This window comes from Lagopus muta, chromosome 8 (genome assembly GCF_023343835.1).
Source record: "Lagopus muta isolate bLagMut1 chromosome 8, bLagMut1 primary, whole genome shotgun sequence".
In the NCBI taxonomy this organism is placed as follows: domain Eukaryota; kingdom Metazoa; phylum Chordata; class Aves; order Galliformes; family Phasianidae; genus Lagopus; species Lagopus muta.
In genome coordinates this window covers 8,707,255-8,734,147 of record NC_064440.1, presented here as the reverse complement: position 1 = coordinate 8,734,147, position 26,893 = coordinate 8,707,255, and the positions used below count along the sequence as shown (strand labels likewise).

General features: G+C 47.3%; 1 protein-coding gene across 1 annotated transcript; it reads left to right on the top strand.

Annotated features, from left to right (window-relative positions):
- Positions 1–1,610: 1,610 nt before the first annotated feature.
- On the top strand, positions 1,611–26,652 carry LOC125696699 (TGF-beta receptor type-2-like). Its single transcript, XM_048952730.1, has 7 exons — positions 1,611–1,827; positions 14,953–15,103; positions 17,654–17,856; positions 20,137–20,951; positions 21,125–21,266; positions 21,821–21,948; positions 25,250–26,652. Exons 1-7 carry the CDS (start codon positions 1,611–1,613, stop codon positions 25,460–25,462), a joined length of 1,869 nt encoding a protein of 622 aa, XP_048808687.1. The 3' UTR covers positions 25,463–26,652.
- The last annotated feature ends 241 nt before the right edge of the window (positions 26,653–26,893 follow it).

Below are 26,893 nucleotides of genomic sequence, written 5' to 3'. Positions count from 1 at the left end.
CACGTTGAAATACTGCAAGAGAGCTGGCAGGTCACCAATGCAAACTGCAGTTTCAATATGCTGATTGGAAAATAGTGTCTTTCTCAAAGTTTACTAAACATTTACTTGTCCTTATTCCCAAACAGCCATTCACCAGTGGTTATAACAGTCCAACCCATCCCTTCTATGTTAATGCTACTTAGCACGTAGGAAGATGCCCAACCTGATTTAAAGAAAAGTAGGTGATGGAAATCAATTCTGGACCTTTCTTAGGACTTGAGCCAATGTCCTCCAGGACCAGGAACATGAGCAGATTCCTTGGTCAGGCAAGCCCTCATTTTTCCAAATATCTGCTCTGCTCGTTCCAGGTGGTTTCTTCTCTTATGCCATCCCTGTAGCTTCTGTTATCCCCGGAACAGAAGGCCATTTCTCCACAGAGCACAGGCTTGTGTCTGGGCACTCTGGTGTGAATGGGAGCAGACCAAGCAGCTCTCTGCAGAGGCGTGCTTCTATAGCCATGGCATAGGAGAGCCATCTCATCTAACATTTTCCCTTTTTCATTAAAAAAAAAAAAGGGGGAAAAAAATGCTGTTATTTAACCCCCTAACAGCATAGCTTACATAAATAATACAGAAAATAAGTGGGTGCAGTTTATCAGAAAGATTCATGCACAGAAAGGAACAGGCACTTCAAATCCAGCTGAGCAGAAGCCCGTTGATTATGAGCCAGCATACATGCAAGCATAAACATACATGCATCACATATACATCACACACTGATTAATTAACCAAAAAACAAATGTATAAACAAGACTTACTGACTTAGAATGCTAAGAAATAGTTATATTTGGCAATTACTTTGACAAAAAAATAAAGTAGTCTTACTTTAGGGCAGGTATTCTGGCTGCAAAAAAGAATCTTAACAGTGTAATCTCTTTCTCTGCTCCACCCCAATATAATGACTATTATCTCAGCGTACTGTGAAGGATTAGGACAGAGTATAGTACAAGTGTGTGAGGATTTTACTTTTGCCACTGAATGAACAATCAAGGCCAGTCAGATTTCTGCTGTATTTCACAGTTTTACTTTTGTAAGGAGGGATAATATTTCTCCCCTTTTTTTTTTTTTTTTTTTTTTGGTAAAGCAACTTTGAGGTCTTGGGGTGAAAGAAGCTATTTAAATGCTCTGTTATTATTTTAGGCTCTGATTCAGTAAAATGTATCAGGATACTCGCAGTTTGAAAACACCTATTTTGGGCTGAACTCATGGTGATGCCATCTTTCTGTAGAAGTTACCGTATACTCTCCAGTTATCCCTATTGAAGATATATCCCACTGCAGTTTACTCATAGGGTAGAGCCGATTTCTAAAAGGAGAAAAAACAGTGAATTAATGGCAGCTCAGAGTACTGAAGCGTTCCTTTCCATGTTTTATTCAGACAGAAGAAGTCTGTGGCCGTGCCCATGCCACTTCTAGGCACAAGGTCCCCTCTACAGCTCCCTGGGCTGCTCAAAGCAGCTCAACTCCACAGTTGGAAAAACCAAACTTTTCCCAGAGCCAGAGCTCTTCCCCCAGCTCCCCCCCCTCCCATATTTGTATATATTTCACGAGGAGAGCTGGGCTGAGTTTGTTCATGAGCTGCAGTTCCTGGGCGGACCCCACGCACAGCTGGGTTCGCTGTGCCTGGATCCGCCTTCCCAGCCTGCAGCCTCATGAATGTGGGGCTGTGGGGTTGACATCGGAGAGGAAGAAGGATGGACGGGTCAACACCCTGAAGCCAAGCTTCTGGATCCAGAAAATGGGTTGCTGGAGGAGACTGGGTCTGCTTTCCTTGCTGCTGCTGTCCTTCTGTGAGTACAGAAATGTTTCTACTTGGGCAGTGTTAAGCAGAGAGGTCGTTTAGTTTTCCTTGCTCCAGAAAAACAGCAAATCGTTGACTTCTCCCCTGACAGCAATTAGGTGGAGGGTTGGGAATAGTGGAGAGCTTTGCAGCGATCTGATCGCAGTGCTGCTCCGATAGCATCAGCTGTGCGTTCCTCTTACGGAGAAGGGCGAGCGCTTGGCTCGGCGGAGACCGCTGCGTGCTCGCCGAGAGCAGCTCCCAGATGTCAGTGTTTACAGCGCAGAAGTCTGTACGTCGGTCAGCATGACTTGGTGGAAGCTTTTACTTTATTGAGGAAGATTAAAAGCGACCGAAGTGCACCGTGAAATGATCTGGCTTCAACAGTGTCCAGATGTGGTGACGTTTTATCAGCCCGGGTTTATGTGCAGCATTAATCGAACTATTAAAGATGGAAAGAAGTGGGGAGGGGGAGGAGAGCTGTCCTTGCAACAACATCTGGTTCTTCAGCAAACCTTTCCAGCACTTACGTAAAGATTTCTTTGTAACGAGTACCCTGTTAAGGTTTTGATAGCACTTCTCCAGGACTGCAGATAAAACCCTCCAGCAGCACTTGAAAACGTGCCCATCCGAGGTTTAAAGTCTCTTGTTTATATCCCGATGATTGTTTCATAACAAGGAGTAGATTTGTATATGAGCGAGTGTTATATACACATCTCCTAAGTATGTGTGTGTGCCGTTCTGTATATACAGCCCCAATGTATGTGTATACACACATATATCCCTATATAGTATATATTTATATATTTGCTCCCTTTTTGCAGCGAGCCCCTTTCCAGATACAGACCTGTTCCCCTTGGTACAGAATTTCCAATTCAACTAAAACTGCTTTTTGCTCAAAGCAATGAAGCCCTGGGGTTACAGTGCCCATATATTTGCATCCAATTGAAACAATGGGGGGCAGGGATCTGTGTCCGCGTCCACTTTCCATGGGTCCCCCTATCTACAGAAATGGGGAATGAAAGAATACAGCTGGTTGGTAATTTCCTTGTAGCGAGCAAACTCTTGCTGTGACTTCTGAAGCAGAGAGCCCCACGCAGGGGGATTTACAACATAAGGTCAGGCCAACTTTCAGAATGCTGCAGAAATACATAGCAGTCCTTACTGCAGATAATACCCTAAAGTATGGGTTGAAGTGTAGGATGCTATACTGATAACATCCTGCTAAATTAATCACATTTGGAGCAGCACTGAAGGAATTACTAGAAGGTGTTATTTAAAGCACAGCCTTGGGTTGTTTTTGGTAAGAAAGAAGACCACTAATTATCCTTCAGAAATACCTAATTTTGGAGTTATTTAACTTATGGTTTCCTTTTTCTAAAAGGCAGGGTTTTAATCTGAAAGAAGCCAAACCAAAACATATCATGATTACTAAGTTCATTTGAAAGGTTACGTGAATGATATGATGACAGCATCTGTCCCGGCATGGGGAAAAAAAAATAAGCCAAGGCGCTCTCTCTCTGATTTCGCTCAACAATGATATATGTTTACTGGAGCTACCTCCCATCCATCGAGTCCAGTGTTAATATCAACATTACAGTAATTCTGTGACAGTAAAAGCACCCTGGGGGCCCACTTTCCTTTGACGTTGAGAGAGGAGGGAACAGCAAGTTCCCCAAAATGGCTGAAAATATGCATTCAGTTGTTCTTCCAGCAGCAAATCCCCATAGTCACCCAGCCTCCCTGCAAAGAGCGACAGCAGTGGCTTGGTGACGGCAGTAAAGTAGCTCCTCTTAGCATAGAGATTTAGGAATTACCATAGAGAAAATGGCCGGATGGTGTTTGGTTATTCTGGAAAAGATCTCCCAGTGCCAACTGAGTGTCCTCAGAGACTTTGTTATTCTCTAAGGGGTCACCCCAGGGCTGCTGAGACACAACTGTGGGATCCACACTGGCCATTCCCAACTCTTCAATCACCAGCATGGTCATCAGAGTATCTGACTTCTTTGGTCCATATGCAATGGAAAAAAAGGCTGTAGCCTAAGAAATGCCTGAAATTTCAGCTCATGGATTTCCCTGATTCCCCTTTTCACCTCCTACCTCCAACAAAAAATACGAGGATCGTTCAGGATGGGAAAACCTGTCCTACAGTGGAGGCTCACATATTTTACTGCCTTTAGCAGCTAGGAGCTGGGAGGTGAAATAGTCATGGTCTACAAAAAGTTCACAGAAAGCTTCTGTCTGGCAGAGGAATTCCTCTTCCATCAGACAAAGGAGAAGCAAGATTCACATGCTGGAAGCTGAAAATAGGTGGTTTTGTGTTAGATCACAACGTAGCAAAGTTACTCCAGCAGATAATTACTCAGACTCAGAACGCAGTAGGCTTTTGTTGCTCAAAGCCTTTGATAACTGCAAGACTATCTCCTAGGTAGATCACCACCCATCCAATGTCATAGGTTGGATATGGGGCTACTGCACTGTGCACGCTGTAATGCTCCGGCCTTCAAATTTATAATTAGGATTTTTCCTAGGGAAACATCTGCCCCGGAATTTCAGCAAGTATGTTCTCTCATGGCTTGCAGTCCTACCTCAGGATGTGGTACTGAAGAGGCCTATTCTATCCTCACAGTACTATCCAATGCCATTCCCACTTCTCCATTACCTTTTCAGCTGTCTCTGCCCAGAACTCGATGGGAGCACAGACCTCCTGCCTGCTTGCTCAGGGGATGGTCACCCTTCTCCTCTCACCAGGCTATGGGCCACACAACTCAGTGTCCCATGGCATGTATTGTAGCTGGCTCATAACCCAACATCCAGCTTTTCAGAGAGGGAAAATCACATGCGCTGCTTTGAGTCCACAGCTCCCAGCTTCTGAGTTTGGTCTCTATTTTCCTGTAACCATCTCCCATTAAAATGATGGCCCATTAACATATCCTGATGTTTTCTGCCATCTATTTCACTGCTTCCTACATGGCACCCTGATGGCTCCACAGAGAGCTGGAGGTGGTATCTCTTTTTGGATGGTGGCTCTTTGAAGCTGCATGCTCTTTCCTGCTTGCACGAACCAGTTCCTGTTTCCCCACTGAGCCTCTTTTGCTAAACACATAGACTGTATGTAATTCATAAATCATGACTGGGAGACCCAGGGCTGTCAGAGAAACATCTCTGTCTTTTGATCCATCCAACTCCTCTCTGACCTATCTCAGGCTCCTCAGGCATCTCATTCAAGAAGTTGGTCTCCTATTTCTGAGGTCACCAGCGCGAAAACCAGGGGCTGCACTGTCACCAGAATGCCAGCAAGCTCCTCAGGCAGGGGAGCTATCAGGATCACACTGCAACAAACAGCAATTCAGACAGGAACCTAGGGTCAAATATGAATGAGTGAGAGGGTGAAAGAGAGGAAAACAATGAAGGGTCACCCTCTACTTCACAGACTGATACATGCATATGCAGAATGGGGTCCAAGCAGCAGTCCAAGACTGATCCAGAGCAGTGAAGAACAGAGCCCTTCTCCCAAGCCATGAAGTGTATGGAACAGGGTGCTACTCACCATGGCAGCAGGGTTGGCTACAACAAAGCTTCTCAAGAAACATCTTGTTTTGCTTTGACTTTGGAGCAACATATTCCCCAGTAAAGGGAAAAGCACAAGGAAAGCCCTGACGCTGTAAAACTGGAATCCTCTGCACAGTCGTGACTGGCATGAGACTCTGAGATAATGATGGATTATCCTGAATTCACCTTCACGCTTCGCCAAACCTGGTACTGTATTTTCTGCCACTGATGCAAGTTAGATAGACTCAAAAATAAGAAAACCAGCAGTGTAAATCTAGATTAAGTTTGCAGAGAAAAGTCCGTTTAGAGATATAATTCCATAGCACTTGAAATTAAAACACACTGCTTTCTAAAAAAGCCAAAGCCAATTTTTGCTCTTAATGCTGTTATCAATATTGGATGACGGTCATAAATGATAGAATGGCATAAGTTGGAGAAGACCTTAAAAATCATCTAGATCATCCCTCTCTGCCATAGGCAGGACTGCCAGCCACCAGATCAGGCAGCCCAAGGTCACATCCAACCTGTCCTTTAATTTCTGTGTGATCACAAAGACATTTTGTGTAACGGTGATAAAAAGGTTCAGTCAGCTGAAGTCATGGTATTTGTTAGTCCTCTTAGAGACAGTCCTGAGCAGATGTGTCCCATGTGTTCATTAAATAGGCAGAGAGCAACCATTGGCATTAAAACTAGTTAACAGGAAGCTTTTATTCTGAGGAAGCATTCAACTCGATTGCTTGTCTCTACAGCTTTATATTGCTCCATGAAGTTGATTTCCTTAGGACACATTTTCCTCTCCCCTTAATGGTAACTCTTTGCAGTAACATTTGCTTTCAGATAGCTGCCATGCTGTTGCAACTTGCCATAAGCTAATGAACTCTCCCATGGATTGTCATATTTTCAAGGAAGTGCCACAGCTCATCTTGCTATTAGAAAAAACAGTCCCACCAAGGAGATGAAATCAGCAGCTCCCACACACTTTGCTCTTTCCACATCTAATGCTTTGCACCATGTGCCAAGTGAAAGCCTCACGCAGGAAGAGCCCCAGTTCACAGGGAGACAACACCAATGATGGCTGCCTGCATTATGGGGCAGAGCTGCTTCTTCTTAGTGCTGGACTCCACTCCACAAAGCACATTCTTAGGGATCTTCAGAGAGAAACAAAGGGGTGGCTGCAAGGATGAGACCACTGTGATCCTGCCTCCAGAAAGGCTTTGTAAGGTCCATCGAAGTCATGTTTCTTTTCTCCATTTAGTTTTTTTAATGAGAGCCATATAGGGCTGAAACACTCCTGCCAGCTGCTGGTAGCTGTCAAGCTTTTAGGAGAAGTGGGAGAGCCTGCTTATCTTGTAATCGCCTCTGCAGCCCCTGCTCCCACCAATTACACCGCTCCAGGACATGGCCTTTCTTGGAGCTCTCACACTGCAGTGTTTTACTTCCCATTGATAAGCCAGGAACATGCCTGACAAGAGGCAGCTGATTTATACCACAGCAAATGCTTCTCCTCTGTGGGGCAATTAGTGTATCCATCTGTGCCCTGCAGCCATCCCTCTGGCTACTGCCCACATGGACTTAGGCAGGTCTGGGAACATACCTTCACCAAAGTGCTGCCCTGGAGTATACAGGATCGTTTACAGCTGGAGTCAAGATTTAAAGGGGAAAAGCCTTTTCAACATTTCCAGTGTGCGATTTGCAGATATCAGCAGAAACAAACTGCAATGGAGAGCTGATGCTGGGTGTCAATTTGCAGAGCCCCACTAACCATTTCAACCCCATGCCTTGGCTGGAGTACCTGAAGCAGTCAGAGCTCGATATGTGATCTTTGCAGCAACGCTGGGGGTGGAGATACTGTCAACAGTCCCTCCTGACTTCAGCCATCCCACACCAGAGTGCTTGTGCTCATACAGAATGAGCCGTGGTGTCCCATCAACCAAGGGTCTGGCTCAGCCATGGAGCACAGCTGGGACATGACAAGGGACATCTGCCTGATGTCTCTAAAGAACTCACTGCCTGAGAGCATCTGAACACCAGCATCCAGCCTAGAAGAGACTGAATCAGCTGCTGTCTCGCTGCCTAAAGTATTTTTTCCACGCTAAATCTATCCCAAAATTAGCCCCAGTCATTGCACGAGAGCAGACAAGATCCTTTGCCATACAGAGGGAAGTGACACAGAGACATGAGCAGCAGAATTAATCATCCTCCCCCAAATAGCCTCAGGGTACAGGCATCCCCCGGGGAGCCCGGTTCCTGTTGTGTCTTTAATATGTCAAAAGGCATTTCGTGCTGGTAGGAGGTGGTGGCAGACATTCCCACCAGGGGCATAGAGAGCAGACCAGTTTACCCACTTACGTGCTGTATGAGGGACGCTTTAGGAAAAGCAAGAAAGATTTTTGCATCTGTATCCATGCTAGCCTTGGGTTGAAGTTCCCTCTGACAGCACAGAGCACTTTATGACTGCTAGATCCGGCCTAAATGAGGGCAAAACTCAGTGTTACACAGTAATGTTAGCAGACATAAAGAACAGGCACCACTGGAATGTGTTGGTGGCAGTGCACTGGTGGGAAGCTATTGGTGCATCTCAGCCCAGGGCTCAGCCTTGCTCCCTCAAGCACCCATGGAACTGCAGCAATGCAAATCCAACCAACGCAAACCGGTCCATCACAGAAGTCCACCCAAAATACTCAGACCAGCTCCGGTCGAATGTCTCTTTGTGAACTCATCAAAGTCCTTCTAACACATGGCAAATCGAATGTGTGCCAGGAATTGCAAACTCCTCAGGAAGTTCATCTAAACGATCAGCAAACCATTCCACTTAAAATAGAGCAAACCCTGTTGCCCAAATGTGACCCAGATAACGTTTCTGACACGTTTACCTATTTGGATGATATCTTTAAGTTGCACTTCCAGCCACCCACAGAGATCCAGGTTCCTGCAGAGCCTGTGAAGCATATACAAAGATAATTACTGGGCTTAATATGAAAAGAATTATAAAAACAAAACAAACAAAAAAGCTGTGCAGTACTTTTTCTTGGATTGCAGTAGTCAAAGGCAGAGAAGTGTTTGTAGCCAACTCCCATCTCTTTCTTCTGTTGTTGGATCTGCAGTGAGCCGGGCCCAAAGCAGCTCCAGGGCTGCAATCTGGATGCCTCTGAGGATGCAGCATGTGAATCCCATTCATCACGGGGTGCCTTTCAGGGGGGATGTGCTAACTCAGCCCTATGCCAACACATTGCTTCACCCTGCCAAGTCCCAGGTCAGTGGAGGCACTGGCAAAGCTGCTAAAATTGTTTATGAACATTGTACTCTGTGACTTCATCTTGAAAAATCTGCTTTCCCCCTGCCCCTGAAGGCATCTTCTGTCCTGATCTATCACCAGCGGGTAATGCTGGTGGATGGATGCAGGCAGCCCCCATCTCAGTCCATTAGCCCAGCTGCCCCAATGCAGCTTGGTTTGGGCTCAGCTGCCCAGTGGGTTTCAGGGATCTGGGGTCTTCCCCCAGAGCTGGCTTGGCTGATGATTTAGTGCAGGTTACATTCTACGATTCTACGATACATGCATGGCTAAATGGGCTCAGAAGTAGAAGAATACTACCAGGTATCAATGACTGTTTCAAAGACAGAGAGAAAAAACAAGCAAACAAAGCAGTGCAAGGCCATTTCACTGATCCACGTTTTCTCCATCCTCAGTTCAACTTCACTGTGTGCCAACCAGCATTAATGGCCAGAAGGGTGTCTGTAGCACCAACAAGAAGGGTTCCTGGAAGAGCCATAGTGCATACACTGAGTAGTGCCTGATGGAGTCATTGCTTTTGCTTCACCTGGTGCTCAGAGTCCTTCCAAAGCTGCAGAGTGCGCAGTGCCCTCCCCATTGTTTTGGATGGGGTTCTGCTGAGCTCTGTAACCACAGGTACAATTAGCAAGCGGTTTTCTTATTCGGAGGAATCCTCCTTAAGGAGAAACATACCAGAGTAACCCATTTCAAGGAGTATCACAAAATCCAGAAAGATGCTTAAAAATAAGTAAAATAACCTTGGTCTTAATTGTTTTGTGCATAGAGTAAAGAGAGAGGATTTGCTTATACCAGCCTGTTGTGTGCTGTACGTAAATTTTCCATATCTCTTTTCTAATGGGTTGCAGCAGTGCTTGGATGCAAATTAGTGGTGAATAGATGGGGAAATCCTCCAAGGACTGCTTTGAACGTGGAAATGAATTTCAGCTCTGCCACTTCAGAACGCTTTTTGTTTACTTTCCACTGACATGAAATCGGCAGCGATTTCGTAGCATGCGGGATTGGTTAGCTGGTTACATAATGCTTAATAAATCCAAGAGAAACAATATAAAACACATCACCCAGTCTGGGAAGAGCAATGATAGCTCAGCTGTGTCACCAACCCGCCTGGCCACTGGCTTTTGGAGAAACATCTGACCAGTGCTGAGAGATGTGGGATGTGAGATGGGTGATGAGGAAAAATGCTCTTGCTGTCTTTGGAAGCCTCGAAGGCAATGCTCAAGGTACAACTCTCCCTTCTCATCCCATCCAGTTCTCCCAAGCACGTGCTCACACAACCAGATGCATCTGCTGCTCCAGGAAGCAGTGTAGTGTCACCTATTAGTTGTCCCCAGGATGTTCTGCAATAGCATAATGGCCCTGCAAGCAGCAGGAGGGAGATGTGGCATGAATTAGCACAGGCAGTGGCTGTGGAGATGATGTGGAGAGGGGACATTTGGCTGAGTTGTCAGCACTGGTGTCCCCAGCAAACAAGGTGGAAAAAGATGCAAGCAGGGACTGCCAGATTCAACAAGAAAAGACTTGCACACTTAAAAGAGAGATTTGCAGCCCAACATCCTGCACCTGACCCCTTCTTCCTTCTTGCCTCCCCCTGCAGGCACCTGCCTATACCTTTCTCCTTCTTGTAGAATCATTAAGGTTGGAACAGACCTCTAAGATTGAAGTTCAACTGCTGAAGTTCAGCACCAACCCATTCCCACCATGCCCACTGACCACATCCCTCAGTGCCATATCTCCACTGTTCTTGAGCACCTTCAGGGATGGTGACTCCATCACTCCCCTGTGCAGCCTGTGCCACTGCATCACCACTCTGTCTGAGAAGAAATTCTTCTTAATATCCAATGTGAACCTCTGCTGGTACAACTTGAGGCCATCACCTCTCATCCTATTGCCGTCACCTGGGAGAAGAGGCCAACCCCCACCCTGCCACAACCTCCTTTCAGGGACTTGTAGAGAGTCATAATGTCTCCCATGAGCTTTCTCCAGTCTGAACAACCCCAGTTCCCTCAGCTGCTTCCTGTAAGACCCTTCTCAGCTCCATTTCCCTTCTCTGGACAAGATCAATGTCTTTCTTGTGGTGAAAAAACCATTGCTCCCCTGCCAGTGTTGCCCTGCTGACCCTGTGCCCCACTTTGCTTTGTGGCACCCCTTGGTGCTGGTGCTGCCTCTGTCCCACAGTGTGAGCAGGAAGAAGAGCAGAGCTGGGGATGCAGGGGTTAATCCCATTCAGCACAGTGCTGGGGCCAAGTTTGTAAGTGACTCTTTGCTATTTCGAAAAGAAGCTGCCTGGAAAGGGAAAGGAAAGGGAAAAAAAGAGAGAGAGAGAGGTTTACTTTACAGCCATCGTTATTTCATCTGCACAGTTTATACAATGGAAAATAAAAGCCAGGGAACGCTAAGTCAAATCATTTCTGTTTCACTAATGGTATGGAAATGGTTTTGTTTTTATAGGGGAAAAACAAATGTGAACTTGATGTGTGTGTGTGCGAGTGCTCATGCAGCTCCCCTCATTGCAAAGGGCAGAGCAGCGAAATCCAGAAATAAAAAATGACTCAGAGGCTGTAGGATCTATGAGTCAGTGGAGCTGTTGTTGTTTTTAAACACGAGTGAGAGCACAATATGGGCGACAATCACCCGCACAGCCCTCCCAGCCCCAGCAGAGGGGTGGAAAGCAGGATCTGGGGCAGGGAGCTCGAGTTCTCCTGGAGGAGACTTGTTGCCTGACTTCAGTGCCTCAAGCATGGCCAAGGTGGATGTGGTGGTGGCCTGAGGATGGAGGATCCCAGCACTTCTGAGAGCAGATGGAGAACCACTTGCTCCGTCCTCACCCATAGGCAAAGACATAGAATCACCACAGAAACAGGATTGGTTTGTGTTGGAAGGGACCTGTAAGATTACCTAGTTCCAACCTCTCTGCTATAGGTAGGGACACCTTCCTCTAGACCAGGTTGCACAAAGCATCTGCTGACTGAAATCAAACAGAAACCATCCCTGGGTGTTTTCAAGAAGCTAAACATGGCATTGAGGGACATGGTTAGTGGGGGATGGTGGATATGGGCTGATGGTTGGACAACATTACTGATGCTATGAAACCTCCCTGGCCACGTCCTCACCATGAAACATCCCCAAGTCCCAAAGCAGCACGAGATCACTTGCAGGAGGTACACCAGGAACATTGGAGATGGCCAAAGCAGAAGGACACACAGCGTTTGGCTGACCTCGTCTCCCCAGAGTGAAGTTAGATCATGATGCCATTCAGGCATCTGAAAAAGATCTGAGAAGTCTTCTTGTACAATCCATACCCAACTCACTTTGTAATAGCACTGTGCATTATTTGCTAAACACTTCATACAAAGGCTTATTTTCATGAAGAAAAAGTAAGCGGTAGAGTAAGTTGGTTTCCAGCCTGTTTGAAGAAGGTCCAAACACACCAGAAACGTATACTGCACGTCTTTTTTGGCACTGGGAAGCACTGATGTCTAATGCAATCAAAATCAACCCCTTTCTATTCACCAGGAAACATTACTGGCTCACTCCTCACTCCACACGCCTGCTGCCAAGTCCAGTATTTGTTACATGGGACGATGCAGGACCTGAGGGCAGAGCTGCTCCCTTGAACCTGATGCCATGTGTGCATTGCCACTGTCCATGGAGAAGCCTCACAGGGGCAAGAATTGGGATATTGGGTCTGCTAGCTCCACTTAGTCTCCCAAAGCAGGAAATCCAGGGCCATGCTAGGCAGCTCATACCAGACTGCCAGAAGGTTGCACAACCCTGTGTGTCTTCCCCTGGAAATTGGGGATGTAAGAATTGCCCTGCTGCATTCTGCCCATGACAGCTCAGGAGTGATGGGGACAAGACCTCACACGGGACAGCGAGTGAGCAGAAACGAGTGTTGTAAATAACAGGGAAGGAATTTGTTTGTTCTCATAACAATTTTATGAGTGGCTCTGTTATTGCAGAGCCGTGTCATTGGCCATGGACCACAGCCCAGTGCAAAGCCTGCTCCTGAGCTGGGAGCAAAGAAGGGGCTCGTGGCTGAGCCCAGCACTCCATGCTGTGCCCACACCTCAAGTTAGCACCCAGTGACTTGCCACGTGTCCCTGCTGCACCTCAGCCTCATCCTTAAATCCAATTTAAGGACAAGATGGAGCAAAACCTGTAGCTCACATGCAGGTCACCTGAGCAGGTCCTCTTCCGGTGCCTTCCAGGATGCAGGAGGCAGCCCTAGCACCTCACACCAAGTGCCTTTGCTGAAGTCCATTCGGTGTTGGGTTGTCACCAAAGAGAACAGCAGAGAGGATTTGAGAACCAAAGCTTTTCATCCAGCCCTGCAGCAGGGCAAATTGCCTGCGTGTACCACTGCTTTGGCTACAAAGTGATTCCTCTGCCTTCATAGTGAACACACTGAGCTTCCACCTCCTTGCACTCAGGCTTGCTTCTTGCTCATTCACCCTGCTTGGGGTCAGCGCAGGTAGTGGTATCAGCCTGCTGCTGTCACAGGGGAGGCACTTCTGGCATAGTTTTCCCTTCCTCCTTCTACTTAAAAATTGCTTAGTATTCTCCCCATAGCATCTCTGAGGTCCTAGTTATAGATACCAGAACACTCGATCCCATTCTCATCTGCAGGAGAACAAGCCTTCCTATTGATAGGGAGCCAAGCTCCCTGGGAGCCCACCTCATCGGTGACTTCAAACCCTTTTCCCAACTGTCTTTCCACAGTAACTTTGACTAACTGTACTATTTATTGGCTCACATCACATCCTTATGGCTTCAATTTATTTTTTGAAAACGCAACCCACATTTAATTAGTTTATAGTTTGTTCCAAGTTTTGCTTATCCAGCTTTTTTTTTTTCTTTCTTTCTTTTTTTTTTTTTTTTTTTTTTTGAAGTTTGTATTTTGATGTTTAGCATTTGCCTTAGCAACATCTGGAACCCCTTTATGGAAGCGTATTGTTACTTTTACTGCTCGTGCAGCTTTATTAAATCATCCGCGTATTAATATTGAAAGTGTTCATCTGGGTCTCATCATGGCCAAGACAAGTGATGTGGCAGCTCAGTTGTACCTACGAGCTCATGCTTCAAGGACACAATGTTCTGGAGAAACTCGCAGTGGGCTTTGTGTACTTCGTTTGAGTTTTAGTGGGAGAATTAGGAGGGGGAAAAAAAGAGATGTATTCCTGCTCTGACCTTTCTTGCAGATAACAGCATAGAGGGCTGAGCTAGTTTAGAACAATTTGTCTCCAAAGAGTTTTGTCTGGTTACTGCTGTATTTCTGGCTCTCATTTCCATATTTAACTCTTTCATCCTCCCTGGCTGCCTTGCTCTGCAGTGTAGCTGACTCTAAGGCTGGCACTGTGCTCCCGTGGGGTGTCAATAAGTAAATATCAGCCCTGTGGGAATGAGTAAATAAAGAGCAAACCCCCAATGGGTGCTGAGCAATGAGGGTGGTGCAGGCACAAGAGGAGAACACTGACCAGCAGGCACGGATGTAGCAATGGCCATCCTTGCTGTCCCACCAACAGACCTTTGTGCCTCAGCAGCCCAAAATAAACCTTGTTAACAATGGCAGCACAGAGCAGCCCGGTTGTGTTGGGATCCCAAAATGAAAGGAACCCAGGGAAGAGCAGGAGCACTGAGCTCTGTCTCCACGTGCCACAAAACTTGTATTTCTCAATGCATCCATTCAGCAAATACCTTTTTTTTCCCCTGGGTACTTTACCAGAGGTTGTAAGGGAGCAGCTTAAAGGTGGGCAGACTTCCTACAGGAATGACTGCTTTTCTGCCCTGTTTGGAGTTAAAATCTCCCACACAATCCTTCTCTACCTGCAATGAAAGTTCACTGTAAGATGTACAGATGGTCCATACCTCTGCAAAGTAGCTGCTGTAATTCAGGTTCCCATCTGAGTGCTGCTGAGTCTACTTATCAAGTACATGCTAGCATGTATTTATACATAAGCCTTTCAGTGGCTTCATAAAAAAAAAAAAAAAAAAAAAAAAAAAAAAGTCAAAGGAAAAAGAAAAATACATCTAGCAGCCTTAAAACAGGAAGTTTAAATTTAGCTGGGATTTATTCCTTAACCAAGAATAGTTCCTTTAAAAATAGAGATAACTTGCTCCTGTCTGGAGGAAGCTGCCTCCACGGGGCCAATGCAATCGCATCAGTTCATTGCTTTGCCATCCTCTAAAACACACTGGACTAAGCAACGGGGTAGAACAAATGCATGCAGAAGGAGAGTCACTTTGGGCTAAAACTCACTGAAAGTGGCCAACTGCTGTCCCCTGTGCCCACAGCCTGCTGTGCCGGTGCACGCCGCAGCCTGAAGACCAACCTGTGCAAGTGGTGTGACTCCACGCCGCCAGCCTGTGAGCGGGAGGTGTGCTACAGCAACTGCAACCTCAACTCCTACTGCGAGGACCCCTTTGAGATCTGCGTGGCCATATGGTGAGCTGGGGATATGGGAAAAAGGGTTGGTTGGTGGGAATGTGCTCGTGGGGACCCCATGCCATCGAAGTCACTAAGGGCTTTCTCTTCCTCCCCCATTGCCTCCATTGTAATCATAACTGAGATGCAACTGGATCTTAACTATAATTAGGAGTGGTTTATTTTCTAAATAATTTATGCATATATGTGCCCCACACAGCACCACAAGCATGTTATGTTTCCTCTGTACCCACATAAACCTGAATTTAGCTTTGCAAGCTGAGCCTGCTGCACAAAGCCAGCAGACGTGATGCCCAAAGCTGTGATTTCCTCCTGCATCAGGATGGGAAAAGCCTGCTCCAGGTGCAGGGATGCAGAGGGAGAGTTGCTGCCCCAGAGGTCTGTCCCCTCTTGGGGCACAGACATCTACACCGGTACTAGGCCACTGGCAACATCCCCAGGGAAAAGCCCTATTGGCTTTTGCTGGAAATGCCTGGAAAGGAAATGTGTTCTGGCACTTCAAGCATACACCAGGATGAGTGAGCACCTCCTCCAACTTTCTGGCCTCCCATGAGCAAAACTAAAGTGCATTTTGGGTCTAACCAAAGTGATTTTCTCCTCTGTCCCTTCTAATTCGGCTGCCAGAGTGAAATCCAGGAAGCACATATTGCTAGGCTTTATCTCAACCTGCTAATTAGTGTGAACACTGGATTGCCTGGCTTTCAGTAGACTTTTACCTCAATGTAATTACTGCATTATGGACTGGAAAAAAATAACAAAAGCAGAAGACCAACAAGAAACCCAAACAAATAAACAAGGTTGCCTCTGACCCAAATTTCCCTGAGCACAGATATGGAGAAAACCTTAAAGAAGTCCCATGAAGACCCAAAAGGACATGGGGAGAACAAAGGACAGGGATGTTTCACCCAGTCCAGCAGAAGAAGGGTGACAAACGTGGGTTATTTCCCTCAGTTCTATTTCCAACATCCCAGCTGACTCTGAAAGAATTGTGAAATCTCTCCGTACCTCCATCTTCCTCCAGAAACAAGGGTCTACAATGGCACTCTGCCTCAGCAGCTGTTCCTTTGCTCCTCATTAGCTCTTAATTACTCACTGGCTCTAGAGAAGATAAGTTGATCCACCTTAAGTGAAGGTCTTCTGAGCGCTGAACTGCTGCCCCTCATGCCACGTGAATCACCCCAATTAGCTCTGCTCCAGCTCTTCCCAGCAGCTTGTCCCACCTCCAAGCTCTAGCAGCTACCACCACCTGCTCTGGAAGGAATATACCCCAGTTCATGCCCAGCCATTCCTAAATGGATATCTTGATCTCAAAGGTCTTTTCCAACCTAAATGATTCTATAAATCATCCAGGCACCCACATTACTGAGGAGCTTTGCCATTTGCTCCCCAGGCTTCTTCACCTATCTTGGTAAGTACAAGGCCATCTTCCACCCCACAGTCTTGCCTCTATAATTACTTTCCTCCAACTATTAGTTCAGTTAGTGATGGGAGAGAGCAAGCCCAAACAGGGGAACATTTATCTCCCTGCATTATCTTACTTGTCTCAAAATTAACTCCTTTCAGAAGGACCATACCCCATGGAATAAAATAAAATCTGTCTACCAACAGGACTAGCCATAAGGCAAGCAATGCATTTTAATGTGCTCTTTCTCTGCCCAGCTGGTTCTTATCTCAATCACACTGTGTTCATGCTGCAATTGGCAGTGGATGCTGGTGGTGCTCAATGAGCTTCACCTGGGGGTTTGGAGGCAGATCTGTTTCACCACGTTCTAGCACAGCTTATAAACACAGCCATGGCCTCACCGTTGTCCAGGAGCTGTATCAAACTCAGGTTACTATTTTGAAGTGCCAAATGTCAGAATGTCCCTGGAGGTGTTCAAGGCCAGGTTGGATGGGGCCCTGGGCAGGCTGGTCTAGTATTAAATGTGGAAGTTGGTGGCCCTGCCTGTACCGAGGGGTTGGAGATTCATGATCCTTGAGGTCCCTTCCAACCCGGGCCATTCTGTGATTCTGTGAAATAGTTCCCGGTGACCGGTGACCCAAGGGCTCTTTTCCCTCAGGTGGGCACAAGCAGTCATGCAAAGATGTTGTGTAAGCACCAGCAAATAGCCCAGGGCAAAAGATGGGGCCAAGCAGCTCTGCCAACACATGTGCTGAGAGGAGAAGGATGGAGGAATGGTGCCTCTGGCACTGGGAAAGGAAGAATTTTACTCAAATCCTGCGCTCAGCCTCAGGGCTGGCCCTACCTGACCCAACAAACTTGTGAATTATCTGTGGAAAACAACAGAGTGCCTGGCTCAAGTCCCACTATTGGCGTGCTCTAGAAATTTCTCTTTTGCCATCTGGAACAGAGAAAAGGATTAAATAAATCCTCTCAAAAGTATATATAATGAGAATTACATTAGAGCCACCACTAACACATCCCCTCATATACAGCACAGAACCGATGATCAGCAGAAGGTTCAGACGGCGTGCAGGTGACAATGGCCTGTGGTTGTGGGTGGCTGCGCCACTAACCTAATGCTTTGTTGGTTCATTTGGCCCCTGTAGGAGACAGGACAATGACAGCATCAGGATCAGCACGCTCTGCCACAACCCCCACCGCCCCATAGAGAACCTCATGGTCCCCAACTACAACACCTCGCGCTGCATCATGACCCACCAGCCCAGCGAGGATGGCATCATCTACATCTGCGGCTGTGTGGATGAGCAGGAGTGCAACGATAAGCTTATCTTTGAAAATCATACTAATGGTGAGTACCTCTGCTGATGTTATTTGAAGTGAGAAGGAGCACTCAATGCTAATGTCAAACAAGTTGCATGCTGGGAGCCACGCAATTTCACATTTCCAAGAAAATGGGCACACATGCAATGTCTGTTTTGACCTCCTGTATGAGGTAGGAAACATTTGTACCCCATTACTGATGCCTTGAGCCCAATAGTTTTCCAGTGGCTTGCCCTTCCCTACCAGAAATGCCTCCTGAGAACATCAGGAGATGGAAAATCCACTGTGTTGTCCTTCAGTAGGCTGCACCCTTTGGCATGGGGTGAATCAACAAGGCACCCAAAAGCTGATGTAACCCTGAACAAGTCTGTGCTCTAAGGGCTTTTAAAAAAAATATCACACCATACATCCCACACCAGCAGACCAGGGGAACACCTGGTGCCCACAAGGACTGGCACCCAGCAGCGGGTGGTGCAGGGAACACTCTCCTGATGCAGCATTTCCCTGCAGATGGCTGCAGGTCCAACAGGAGCTGTGAATCCACTCCAAGAGGCAGCTTGTGTCTCTTCCTCGGGAGGGTCATATGCTTTGCAAAAGCTGCTAACTGGACCCTGAGCCTCTTGGGGTCTTGTCCAAACCTCTGTAGCTCTGAATGGACCACATCTGTCCCATCAGGCATCTGATCCATATCAGTGGCAAAGCAAAGCCCCTCTGATTCTCTGCAATTCATGAAATGCTGAAAGGCTAAGTATAACCTGCAAGCCAGCAGCACAGCTTCTTGCACAATGCTAGGAAAAAAAAAAAGAATCACATAAAATGCAAATTCTTAGAACAAACAAGCCACTTTTAATGGAAGCGAATGATGCTAAATTTGGCAGTTTCTTGCTGCTTGCTGAGCCAAACATAACAGGTACACACGCTTCTAGAGAAAGATAGTCTAATCCCAATGCTGGTGCCAGCATATATAATTTCACACCAAAATGACAACTGGCTCATTGGAAATGCCACCCGCAGCCAAGACTTTCATAAACAGCCTCCTTGTGCCAACCAGCATGCAAAACACCAAAAGCCAGAGCTGGGCAATGCGTGGGCTCTGTGGTTGTCTGCAGGGAAGACAGAGCAAAGCTGCTGCTCTAGGAAGCAGGGACAGGAGCTGTGCTGCAGCCCTCCATGGCATCAGGAAGCAGCATCCTCAGGAAGGAATCTGCAGCAATTACTGCTTTCAGGACTTGTGCACGCAACGCCCTTAAAAGTCTATTCTCTTGCTTCAGAGTTTCAGAGATGGGATCTGAAGCATCGGGAAAAGCCATTAAAGCAGTAGGTGATATCCAGGCCTCGCACTTTCCAAAATAAACATATTCCTGAGTTAGTTATTGATTTATATCAGTTTAGGTTGATCTTGTGGTTTGAACCTGATGCCTATTTTAGAAACGCTTTCACAGCCTTGCAGAAATTAGCTGCAGCACGTTTTTTGAAATTTGCCAAGGAAAATAGCAAAATGCTCTGTTTTTCCAGAACCTGAATTATGATCTGCACATACTGAGGTCAAGCAGCAAGAGTTTTGCTTATGGAATGATTCTTATCCCTCTTCCCCTGGGTTATTATACTTGGCAGGAAAACCTCTGAGTAAGATTTTACTTGAATATCTCTACTGAAGTCAGCATGTTTATTCCAGGAATCGCGAACATCAAAGCATCACACAATTACACGTTGCGCAAGGGTTAGGGTTTTGTTCCCCCCTCTGATGATCTGAAGGCAGACGGGCTCAAGAGCCATGAAACAACAGGGAGCTGCCTGGGCAGTGCCAGTGCTGCACTGCGATGATAAGTGATACTTTGATGGGCTGATGGTTAGACTAGATGATCTTAGGGGTCTTTTCCAACCTTAACCATTCTGTGACACTCAGATGGCGCTGAAGCAATGCTCATTTATGGCACCATCTCTCACGGTTTTCTGTGCCACCCTCATGGGCAGGAGGGCCCAGTTCCCACACACACGCCTGCAGCTCGATGGCACTATGGCCGCACTGGGGTGCGGGCTGCAGCCTGGTGCGCAGGGCTGGCTTCCTGCACCTTCACTTGACAAAAGGGCCCTGACTCCAGTACTGAAATGAATGGCTCTCTAATAATTGCATACATCTGGGTTCTTACTCTTTGCTCAGATGGGATTTGTGTGCAGCCTGCATTACCGCCCTGCGAACGGCTGCGCCTTATTAACCACCCTGCATATTTTCCTCCTACGCGCGATCAAAACAAGATGTCGTGGGCCCCTCAAGGCAGCTCCTTCCTCCATGCTTCCCTCCCCGCAGGCTACTCCATGCTGCAGAGCAAGGAGGTCATCCCAGTGGCCGCCATCAGCCTCCTGCCGCCGCTGCTGGTGGCGGTGATGATTACTGTCATCTTCTATCTCTGCCGCACGCAGAAGCAACGCAAGAGGGCCAAGAGCTGGGTTGGGAAGCAGGGCCAGGGTCCAGCACTGCAGGAGCCAGGCAGAGCTGCCGAGCGGGACGAGAAGCTGTCTGTGCTGATGGATGATGGCCCGGCCACCATGAACCCCACCTGCGCCAACAGCCTCAACCACAACACCGAGCTGCTGCCCATTGAGCTGGACGAGATGGTGGGCAAGGGGCAGTTTGCGGAGGTGTGGAGGGCTAAGCTGAACCACAGCAGCTCAGGGCAGTATGAAACAGTGGCGGTGAAGATCTTTCCCTGTGAGGAGTATTCTTCCTGGAAGAACGAGAGCCAGATCTTCACAGATGCCAGCCTCAAGCATGACAGCGTTCTGCAGTTCCTCACAGCTGAGGACAGGGGCTCCGGGCCACGCAGGGAGTACTGGCTCATCACCGCCTACCACAGCAGGGGCAACCTCAAGGACTATCTCTCCAGACACATCCTGAGTTGGATGGACCTGCAAAAAATGGCAGGGTCACTGGTGAACGGGGTGGCCCACCTCCACAGTGATTACACAGCCTGCGGCCGGCCGAAAATCCCCATTGCTCACCGGGACATCAAAAGCACCAACATCCTGGTGAAGAACGAGCAGGAGTGTGTGATCTGTGACTTCGGCATTGCCATACGCCTCGACCCCTCACTGACGGCAGATGACTTTGCTAACAGCGGGCAGGTGAGTATGAACCTCAGCACCCCTTGGATAGACATGCATGCCATCAAATGCATGGCCCTGGGTGGGAGACGTGGCCTTTACAAATAGGGCTGTCTTCACACCACACCATCTGGAGCATAAGACGTCAGCCACATGCTCCCCAGCCCCTGCTAACCTTTCTTCTTTGCGGACAGGTGGGCACTGCCAGGTACATGGCCCCAGAGGTCTTGGAGTCTAGGGTGAACCTGGAAGATCTGGAGTCTTTCAAGCAGATGGATGTCTATTCCATGGCCCTCGTTCTGTGGGAAATGGCCTCCAGATGTGAAGTGGTGGGAGGTAGGAATGTCACACACAGGTTTGTCTTGAACCTCTTAGGCTCCTTTCCTCTATGTATAGGGACCTTCATCCACTCACATCCCTGGTGGTGTTGGTGCTCCACTCCAATGCAGGGTTGTCCATCACAGGACCTGGATTCAGGTGGCTGCTGAGAGCCGGTGACAGATCTCACCTAGGGCCTACCTCTGCCCAGCCACCCACCTAGGGGGCTGGCACTGTGGTTGAGGAGCAGCAGAGGTGATCACAGGTGATCCCAGCCACAACACTGAAACCATCCAACTCTGAGCACTGGTCACAGAGGCGGGAGCAGACATATTGGGGTTCTTTCCAGTATACACCTTTGGTTCCGGGAAGAGGTCAAGCAGTCCATCAGTCTCATCTCTGAAAATAGCATTTACACAAAAATCTGGTGCTACACTTCTGCACTCAAATTCTAAACTATTTCCAGATCTGTTTATTTATGCAGATGCATAAGAACAAGTTTCTTCTCACCCAGTAGGCCACGCCAAAGCACTGCAGTGAGAAAGTCATCATATAATACTGCTTCTTTGCAGAGGTAAAGAATTACGAGCTGCCTTTTGGATCAAAAGTGCAGGAGCAACCCTGTGTGGACACCATGAGAGACATTGTGCTGCATGGCAGAGGGCGGCCTGAGATCCCTAGCAGCTGGCTGGTGCACCAGGTAAGCCAGGAGCAGCTGGCTCAGAGGCAAACCATCCTGTCCTTCTCTGCTGACCCATCCTGAAGATTACTATAGCTGCAATCAAATCAGTGTGGCTGGCTGAGTTCAGATAAGCTCCCCTAAATCCATTCCCCAGTATGGAAAAGCCAACAGCCAGGGATACAGCAGAATTCACAGTTGGTAAATCAATGGTCAAGAGCAGAAGTTATGAATGCCAAGTAATGACATTTGGTTATCTTGTGGACGCTGAAGCACAGCCAAATAGAGCATACAGGCTTCTGCCTACTTTGTCAAGGAGTTTGAAATTTAGAGGTCATCCTGAATTTCATACATGGAAGAAAGGACTTCCACTTGTACAAGGAGAAGGGAAGACAGGCAGCACTTCCCTCGAAGTGAAACAGCTTGAAGACACGCATAAAGCTGACAGCAGGGAAACTGCTGGGTTAAGTCTTCCCAAGGGAAAGCCTTTCACCATCTTTTAGCTCAGAAGGCCTGAGAGCACAGCATTTTAGTATGGAAAGCATAGCCCAGCATGCTAGAGTAGATGCACTTCAGCAGTAATGAGGTACGCTGTTCTAGAATCACCCACATACACTCCCGGAACAACCAACTCCAGAAACATTGCACCCAAATGGCCTTCTCTTCCCCAGTACTTCCATTCATGAATTGAGGACACAAGGGACTGAGCACAGTTTTCAGATCTCACCTGAAGTGGTGCTTCTTAAATTTCACGTGCCTTGGTGAAAATCACCATACATCGATCACCATTTCAGCTCCCTCTCAGAAAGCTGAAACAGAGTCTTTGGGCTCGCAGAGCCCTGCAGTGCTCTGGCATTGATCATCACAGGTCATTTTGTACCTATCCATAAAACACACTGCTTCCTTCCATCACACAACACACAAACCCAGAATTTTCAAAAAAGAAATACAGTAAACAATAATAAATTACTGTGGTTTCCACTGGCCCATCAGCGAGTTTATCAGTGAGCTCATTGGGTTTGCCCTGCCTTCTTCCTTTAGTAGTAAAACACAGAACTTAAATCAGCACAGCTGCATGCTTGAAGCCTTTGAGTATTCATCTCAGACGTTCACCTCCCAGGTCTCTGATAAACTTTGAAACCACAGAAAAAAAGCACAGAGGCTTGGGCTGTCAGAAGTCACGCTCTAATAGAGCCTAACCATACCTGTGCTGTGTGCTGAGCTGAAGTGCTGACTGCAGTTACTGCTGAGAAATAGCACTGCTGCCACAGCTGGGCTGGCCTAGCACACAAACAGAGTGAGGTTTATAAAAGCTGCTGCCTTTATAAGACCTGATACTCACTGGGGATGAAGAACAAAAAAAGTCATGTTGTGTTCCTGAGAGTTTGACTAGTATCAGTCAGAAGCAGCTTGCCACAAACCTGGCTTTACGTCGTTTCCCCAGGCTGCAGCATAGGGCAGCACCATCTGCTGGGAGGCAGCAGAAGTCTTCCAGGAGCTGCTGTTTGGAGGATGTGCCGGGTGGCACCAAGATGAGGGGCCTGAAGGGAAGCACCAGCAGGTGTTGGTAGCTCTGCTCCCGCTGTGGGGTTGGAACCAGATGATCTGCGAGGTCTCTTCTGACTCAAGCCATTCTGTGATTCTCTGTTCCCATCAAAGCAAACCCAGGGGATGCACAGCTCCAAATGCTACTTCTGCAGTTCTCCCTCTCAGTGAAGTGAGGGCCAAAGCAGTGGGCCCTGGTTTAGGTTGCCAGCTGACATTGTTGGGGTCACAGCATTAAATCACCTCAGCTGACTCACCCAGAGCATTGCACATCAGTAGCCCCAACACAACAGTCTGCCAACTGCACAACAAAGCCAATTAAGACTTTTATCCCCAAAGCGGCCCAATTAACTCTTAAATGCACATGCTCCCACCTCACTTTAGCCCCTACTATTAAGAAAAGTGGGGTTTTCTCAGTGAAGTAAATTCCTAGAGGTGGTTCATTCCCACTTGTACTGGCAAAATCGAAGGCTGCTGCAGGGCAGGAGCAGCAGGAGCTGAACTCAGCACTGCTGCTAAAAACAACTTGTAGAACTGTAACTGGATGCAGCATTGAACATCCCCTGGAAATCAGGGTTACCAAGCACAAACCCTGCACTAAGCCTGCTTTGCAAGCATAACAAGGAGCACCACACTTACAAGGCAAACTACAGATAAACACGAAGATTGCAGGGTAGAGTAAGCACAGAAAGGTCTAATGACTAAAGAATACAACAACCCTGAGAGAACTTTAGTTAAACAAGCTCATTTTTGGATGCTAGTTAATTAGCCTCAAATCCTTCCAGCTGGGCTAACAGATGAGTGCTGACAGGAGCACTGAAATGCGCCCTCTGTCAGTTCCACTGCACGCTCCCGTTCTCTCTTATCTGTGTCCATTGTGCAAGGCTTTGTCCAGCGAGCCTCCGAGCAGTACAGCGAGGTCAGGCGAAGGGGCAGCAAGGCAGGCGACAGCATGGCACATTGCTGTAGGATTCACGCTGTTCTTTCACCTTCATCTTTTCGGGTTCTCCATTGTAAGCTGAAATGCACAAAACCATGGGAAAAAAAACCACAAAGCTTTATTTAGAATAATGATTTTTCCACTGTGTCGCAACTTCTGTTGTCAGTGATGAAAAAAGCACATGATAGGAATTACAGAGTCAAAGGAAGGTTCGATGTAGCTGCTGCTGCTACTGCTAGCTTCAAAGGGAGAAAACATCAGTGCAGTACTTCTGTCCTGAGCCTAAAATATTGGGACTGTATTTGTGTGATTTTCTGAAGAGAGACATTACTGGGGTTTCTAACCATTGTAATCCAGAGGAACTGAGCATTTTGAAGCATGCTGAAGAGCACCTAATCCCACGTAAGACATGATTTTATGGTGAGAAACTATTCAATGCAGTGCTGAACTACTTGGTGTGGTTTCCCCTTTGAGAAAGCTGCTGAAACAAAGCCACGTTAAGTTTAATTCCAGACTTACCTTCAAGGTACCCCTACCCAACCCTCTATGTGTGGGGGACATCCAGAGCTGGGCTCAGCTCCCAGTGCTGTGGGTGACCACCTGCACCTCCCCTTTCCTCCTGAATTCAGGGTGCTCCATCTCAATGGCCAAGGCTGAGGAGATGGGGACGCGTTAGGGCCCTATCTCGACACACAAACATCACCACATACCATAACTTACCTACTGCATTTCTGCAGGAAGCTGCCCAAAGCCCAGCAAAGCATAAAAGCTTCAGATCAGCTTCTCGCTCCTCTTTTCCCTTCCTTCAGCTCCTAACACCAACCCTTCTGACCGCAGGGGATGCGCTTCCTGTGTGACACCATCACGGAGTGCTGGGACCACGACCCCGAGGCTCGCCTCACCGCACACTGCGTGGCCGAGCGCTTCAACCTGATGGCGCAGATGGATTGCGACGACATCCTCAACAACAACACGGACAACGAGGTCGGCAAAACAGCCTCTGCGGGAGGGGAGCAGCAGGGCAATGATGGGAGCAGGAGCATGCCGTGATGCAGCAGCAGGGAGCCTCAGCATGAGAGTCCCAGGAAAGGAACTACAATATAGTGCATAACTTATTTATTACATCTGTTTCCTCCCAGTGATGGGCTGAACTGTGGAATCAATACTTTTTTTTTTTTTTTTTTAAAGTGCAACACTATATATGAACTGATTTTGTACTTACTTTAAGTGTATAATGGTGCAAAGCATTTCTTCTATTATTTTTTAAAACAATAACATTTAATCTTTTATTAATAAGTACGTGAATTCCATGCCTATCTTTAGAAGTCCTTCCAGGCTGTCATCAGGAGTTTCTCTTCTAACTGCTCACTCTGCACAGCTCACACACTTTCTGAATGGCGCACACACACACACACACACCCCAAAAAGAAACCCCAAAAAAGATGAGATAGCCTGAGATGTTACAGGTTGCAGTGGAACAAAGAGCATGGAAGTTACTCAGGTGAAATTCTTTCAATAGTAAAAAAACAAACAAACAAACAAACAAACAAACCCCACACAAATAAAACCAAGTGACCAATACAGGCACTGCTGATCCTGAGACCTCCTGCTGCTCTAAGAGATCTCAGTGTTGGCAAACTCCCTACCAGCACACCTCCCACACCCCTGCCACCAGTCCGGTCCCCAGCCACCCCCAACCAGATCTTACCACACTAACACTGCCAACACAAACACGGTTGCCAATTCTTCCTGCGGTTACTTCCCCTCCTCCACAGCATTACTCAACTTGAAGAAACACGATCAGACAGAGCAAGGACCTTTACTCCCCATAACTCCCAGACCGAGCCAGGCAGCCTCTGCAGTAGAAAGGCAATTAACTGAATGAGAAAGGTCACACCACATCGAACCACATTGTTGTGCAAATCTTAATCCTTCCACTCTTGTAAGCAAAAGGTAATAAAACCTCTCGCTGCTACCAAGAAGTCCTGCAAGCCCACACCTGATGTGCACCTACACAGAGGTTCTTTCAGGATAGTGTGAAAAAGGAATGCTTTGCTTGCCAGCACAGCACGCCTGGCTGCTCCTTCCTGTCACCTTACAGTGCTCAAGTGAGCCCCTTCCCTCAAAGCACACCTCCAGTTTGCCATCACAATACTCTTTTCCACACACACTAAACGTCAGTCTCATTTAACACATTAATGACTGTTCTCTGTAAGCCCAGAAGGAACAGGAGGCACTAGGCAGCTTTCATCACACCAAACTCCCTCTAAGTTGTCAAACCCTTCTTTCATTTAGCATTCAGTGCAAAGTTTCCTCACTATACTTTCATCAAGTTGTTTGATCATAGCAACGATGTATATATTTACTACTTCTTCTCAATTCAGTTTGAGAGGTGTATAAGTCTGTTTGGCCTTCCAGAGGTGATAGGCACACAGAGGGGAATCAACCTGTGCAAACTGGAAGTTGAAGGCTGCTCATGTG

Bases quoted from the DNA above. Each gene is read 5' to 3' on its own strand.
- LOC125696699 (XM_048952730.1), top strand. From the start codon at position 1,611: ATGAGCTGCAGTTCCTGGGCGGACCCCACGCACAGCTGGGTTCGCTGT. The intron at 15,104-17,653 runs GTGAGCTGGGGA...TGGCCCCTGTAG, and splicing joins GAGATCTGCGTGGCCATATG to GAGACAGGACAATGACAGCA. The intron at 17,857-20,136 runs GTGAGTACCTCT...CCCTCCCCGCAG, and splicing joins CTTTGAAAATCATACTAATG to GCTACTCCATGCTGCAGAGC.